The following is a 5,779-nucleotide window of genomic DNA, read 5'->3' on the forward strand; positions in this document are numbered from 1 at the left end:
GATTATGTGCACATTAAACAAAACGCAAACAAAGGGGGCAGGCACGATGAAGCATACATAAACCGTTCCAAGAAGGCCTACACAGTAGAACCATAAAGAAAGAGCAAACAAATTACACCGGCACATTTATTTAGCATTATTTCAGTCCTGAGATTATGATATGCATCTCTTCGATCTGATAATGAAACATGTTTTTAAATCATATTATGTTTTTGAAGGATAGGACATGCCTGTTTTAATGTGCCTCACGCCCATGGAAACCACTTCTTAACGTCACCCATTCTGACCTGAGATCAGATTCATACGAGGTTTCCGCCGGACACACACTGGTCTGATGAACCCATTCTGACCTGAGATCAGATTCTAAAAATGTCAGTCGCTCTTCGATTTTTCAAAAATAGCAGACCTACAAGCTCGTATCGCGCCACTCGGTGGCGCGATATGAGCTTGTAGATCTGCTATTTTTAAATAGCTAAAGCATAACATGATGCTAACACCAAAATGGGTGCCCGGTCAGAATGGGTTAACTCTTGTTATTAATGCCAACTATAGGCTTACCTTGCTACTCTTCTTTCAGGTTAAGGTCAATCAGGCGATTGTGCATACTGTAGAATAGTGTTATACGTCTGTAATATACTTTTATATTTATTGACGGTGTCTCTTGTTCTGCACCAGGCAGGATGATTGTATAGGGTGTATACATCTGTATACTTAATAGAAATAAGAAGAAGAAGAATAATTCATATTTGTTTGTCGGTGTCTTTATTGTGATGTTATTTGCTGTAGCTGTAACTTTATACTGCCGTGTTTATATATATAATATATATATATATGTGTGTGTCCATCAATCTGCAGTTAAATTATGTCATACATGGAACATTTTGTGGAGATGTGCAGTTTTTAAAACATGGGTCTTTATAAAGCCCGTCCCCCATGGAAAGAAACATCACAAATTGCACAACGTGCCGTCATAGTGACATTGTCCTGCATCCCTGCATGTGTCCCTATTCAACTCAGGTACTCCAATAGCCTCTTCCGTTTTTTCTTTAGTTTTTAAGTTGCATTACGTGCAATTTGTGATTTTGATGCCTAAAAGACAAAAAAGAAATGTGCAATGCAAAAAAAGAAATTGTTAATCGCAAATGTTTGTGTGACAATAAAACCGTCAACTTAAATTTGGAACGGTGACAGCGCTACTCCAGTGGCTGACCCAGAATATAGTTGCAGTCCCACACGCTGTCCTCCAAGTCGTCGTCGGTGGGCTCCGGCTCGTAATAGCTGCGCGAGTTCTCGTACAGGAAGACCTGCTGGTCCACGAGGGCCGGGGCGATGCGGTTCCTCTTCCCGCACAGCACTGCGCCCGAGTAGCTGAACAGCCTGTGGCACGGGATGCTGGTGGCGGGCACGCACCAGTACTTCTGCAGCACCTTGGGCAGCGTGGGGAACAAGGCGGCGTGGTTGGACCACCAGAGGAGAGGGTCCTCGTTGAGGCCCAGGATCCGCTGGGACTTGTAGTTGCTCAGCTCCTCCACCACCTGCGCGTGCAGCTCCGCCTGGCTCTGGTCCGAGTCCGACTGGCAGAAGATGGCGGCCAGCGGGTTGTCCGGTGCCGCCATGCTGCCGCCCGCGGCTTCCGCGCTGCCGGGCGCGTGCTTCTTGCTGGGCGGCTCGTCGCCGGACGACAGGGAGAACTCGTCGGGGCAGGGCTGCTCCGAGCCCTGCTTCTCCAGGATGGCCTTGGCCTCCTCGATGACGTTGCCCTCGACGCGCGAGCGCTCCTGCGGCGACAGGAAGGGCAGCCGCTTGTAGCGGGGGTCCAGGAACGTGGCGATGTTGAGGAAGGTGCTGATCTCCTGCGTCTGCGAGTAGGTGCCGGACAGCGCCTTGGAGATGACCTCCTTGGTCATGCCGACCTCCTTGAGGTCCCCCTCCTTGGCCTTGAGCGTGGTGTTGAGCAGCATGTGGAGCACGGGCCTCACCATGCTGATGGTGGGATACTTGCAGGACGTCATCATGTCCGCCACCACCCTGAACGGCTGGAGGACCTCGATCAGGCCCTCCGCCATGGCCCAGTCGCCGGCGCCGAAGCTGAAGTGGTGGTTCTCGGTGCACTCCACCAGCGTCGCCATCACGGCGAGCTGCTGCTCCTTGAGCCGCCGGAGCATGGCCAGCGTCGACAGCCAGCAGCGACTGCGGTCCTTGGTGAGCGCGCACTGCGCCAGGCCGTGCTGCCGCTGCTTCTCCTTCAGCAGGTACATCGCCACGGCCGTCTCGCGGAAGTGGTCGACGAGCTTGCGGCAGCGGCCCAGGAAGCCGTCGATGCGCGGCAGGTCGAAGGCCTCGTCCATGCCGCGGTTGACGGCGTGCCCGAGGCAGGGCATCTGCACCGAGAGCTCCAGCAGAGAGCACGCCTTGGCCACGTCCAGGGAGCCGTCGGTGGTGGCGCCGCTGACCTTGTGCGTTATGCCCCACTCGACGAAGGCCTCGTACATGGCCCTCGTGATGTTCTCGGCCGCGTTGTCCTCGCGCACCTCGAACGTCTTGAGGCACTTGCTGGTCACGGAGAAGCCAGTGGCGGCGTTGTGGTTGACGGCGTGCAGCGCCAGGGAGATGTACGTCCGGTTCTGGGTCTGGCTCTGCCAGAGGTCCGTGGTGACGCCGCAGTTCACCACGCCGGCCACCTCGGTCAGGACGGCGTCGCGGGCGTGAAAGTACATCTGCGGAAGCATCTTGACCGCCAGGTCGCTCTTGCTCGGAGGAGAGTACCTCGGGTCGGCCGTCCTCAGCAGGGTCCTGAACGTGCGCTCCTCGACGACGGACACCGGATACATGCCCTCGCAGACGAAGTTGATGACGGCGAGCGTCAGGTCGTTGTGCCGCCGGTTCTCGTAGCCCAGGCTCTGCCGCAGGTTGGTGTCGGGCAGCGGCTTCAGAGACAGGCCCGAGGACTCTGGCTTGATCCTGGGGAACGACGTGCCGAAGACCTCGCGCATGTGATCCGTGTTGCTCTTCACGAACTCGCTGAACTCCAAGGGGTGGTTCTTCTCCAGGTGGTAGGACAGATTGGAGGTGTTGCCCGAGTACGCGATCTGGCTCATGCAAATGCGACAGTAAATCCTCTTCCAGTGCAGTATGCAGCCGTCGGCGTCCGTGTCGAAGCCAAAGTATTTCCACACTTTGCTCTTTGCCCTCGGGTGTGCGACGAGATTGAGGCCGGAGGACGCGGCGGCGGCTCCGGCGCTTCGGCCTTCCATGGCTTCCTTTGGAAGGCAGTCCATTTAGCTGCCTCGGTTATTGAGTAGCACCTAACGAGAATGGTGAAATATAAACATTTGAGCTGAAACGGTAGATTTATTTACCGTTTTGGTCATTTCATTTATATCCTCCTGAAGTAGTTCAAATAAAAGAAATCTAACCAATTCACACTTTCCCCTTTTCAAGCACTGATTGGCACTGTTGGCAAAGGTCAAGGATGAGTTCATTTTACTGTACTAATCTACACTAAAGGCCTCGAGAAGTTGAGAGGCTGCATTATTCAAGGCCTTGTAGACAGTATATGGTCCTAAATAATGCAGCACTCATATTTTTAACGTTTGACCAAAAAAAAAAGAATCACAACTTTATCACTTAAAAACAATTCCAACATTTTTCAAAAGTATCTCATTAATAAAACCAGAAAATCGAATAATTACCAGCTCAAAAAAAAGAGGACAAAACTATTCGTGAAAATAGAAGATCTACAAGCTCACAATGCGGTGCAAAGCACCAAGTTCTCTCTCTTTTGGGTCACGAGCTAAAAGGGTTTTGGGAACCACTGCCTGTTGGAGGATAATCAACAGAGGCTTAAGCTGACGCCAGTACTACCAGTTCACTAGCATGCATTCTTTGACAGATTACCATGTTTCAGACTAAAAGCCCTTAGCACGGTCAGAAGGTATTAATCACTGCATTGTTTCAGAGCTCAGCACGGTGTCGGTTATACATAGCTCTCTAGCACTATTCTTTTATCAAGTGGAAACCAATGGCATCCTGGGTGCTGGAAATACTTGCACCTGACAACTGAGGAAGCTGCCTCGCAGCCTGTAAACTACACCGACTCTGAAAGATAAGCCTACAATAATTATCGTAGGGGCCTGAAGTGGAAAGATTGAGATACCATTGCTTTTAAGAGGGAATAAAATTGCACTATTGCATGTGCTTGACTTTTAAAGACACAGACAGCCCAGTATGATTTATTGTTTTATACACAGACACAACACATTGCACACACTGATCTGTTAAACAATGAAGGTCTTTGTAGTTATTTGAATTGTGTGCATGGACATTTCCACAAGCGACTTGCTTGTGACAAGTCTATCAGCTAACTGTCGGTGTCCTTTGGCCTGGAAAACATACAAACAAAAACAAAACAAACCCCTGGCATAGATCACATCATTAAGATGTTATATTGATGCAATGATACAGAACTGCAATGATTATTGATTCTTAAAACATTTGGTTGTATTTTAAGTTGTATTTTTTGTATTACTTTTTTATTTATTGATTTTAATTTGTACTGTTCTCTCATACTGTCTGTCATGTAAAATGTTTTGATATTATGTAATTATGTAATGCTATTTCTGTCTGTGGACCCCGGGAAGAGCTGCTGCTAAGGCCAGAAGTGACCCCTTGCTTTAGCAGCTGACAGAGATGAAGTACTGATAAGTTCTTAGGGATCAAAATAGAGTATAATATTAGATAAACAAACAAACAATAACAATGAATGCATGCATGCCGTTACCTGGCAGTGTGAAGGATCTGTTGAAGAGTTGATACAGCAGAACTCTGACTCCACACAGATACAGTCTGATGAGAGGCAGAATAACATCCAACAGCCACATTATTCTGTCTGCTACACTCTGCTGCTTCCGCCGCGGAGCGTCCGTCTCTGTGGAGCCTCCGTGTGGAAAAGCGCAGTCCTGTTGTCGTCGGTTCCGCGGAAGGAGAAAACAGCGCCGGTCACGTGGTTCACGTAACTCGAAATAGTGACAAAATGCCGAATGAATGAATGAATGAATGGACCTTGATATGAAACGCTAGATGGCGCTGGTTGCCTGTTGGCTGCTCGGACGGTCAGTCTGTTATGAATTTTGGTCATAATTTAAGAGGTCTCAGCCAGGTTATAGTCTGTTAACTATTAGGCTACATTCATCCTTACTTTGCATTTCATTAAACATATAGGAGTTAAAATAGCAACACGTACACTAGCCTAATTAAAATCAGACCCATCTTTAGCTGCGACGTTAAAGTAACGAACAACAACACCGCATATAGCCTAATTATTATAATCCAATAACATTTGTCGTGAAATGGACCAAATATATTGCAGTGCGCTTTCGTTTGAAATATACCCATTCTAGCCTACTGTGAAATAACATTTTTAAATCAATCAAATCAATCAAAAGCCACTTTAAAGTTTTTGTCTGTATTCGCATATGCTTAAAATGCCAATATTTTATTTTTTACTTGTACCCTGTATCTTTGAAATAAATGCAAAAAAAGTTTGTCTAAAAAAACGTTTTTATGTTGTATTTATGTAGGCTACAACGTTATGTAGGCCTATACAACTTTGTCTTGGCCATAGGCTACACCAACAAAAGACAAAACATAGGCCTAACAAAGTGTGCTCATCAGCTGTAAATTAGTTTTTACTTTTTAAAACGTTACAACTTTGTTTGTGTCTGTCTATCTATGCCACTGTAACTACACGCCTCTGACTCTGCCACACCCAACAGGACGC

At 47.9% G+C, this 5,779-nt stretch overlaps 1 protein-coding gene across 1 annotated transcript; it reads right to left on the reverse strand.

Annotated features, from left to right (window-relative positions):
• LOC310854171 (E3 SUMO-protein ligase ZBED1-like) lies at positions 1 to 4,912 on the reverse strand. The gene is made up of 3 exons (XM_083758703.1): positions 4,781 to 4,912; positions 529 to 3,305; positions 1 to 282 (listed from the first exon to the last, which is right to left on the reverse strand). Exon 2 carries the CDS (start codon positions 3,276 to 3,278, stop codon positions 1,194 to 1,196), a length of 2,085 nt encoding a protein of 694 aa, XP_083614829.1. The 5' UTR covers positions 3,279 to 3,305; positions 4,781 to 4,912; the 3' UTR covers positions 1 to 282; positions 529 to 1,193.
• Between the last annotated feature and the right edge of the window lie 867 nt (positions 4,913 to 5,779).

The sequence above is a fragment of the Protomyctophum parallelum genome (genome assembly GCF_964188405.1).
Source record: "Protomyctophum parallelum genome assembly, chromosome: 23".
NCBI classification, from domain to species: domain Eukaryota; kingdom Metazoa; phylum Chordata; class Actinopteri; order Myctophiformes; family Myctophidae; genus Protomyctophum; species Protomyctophum parallelum.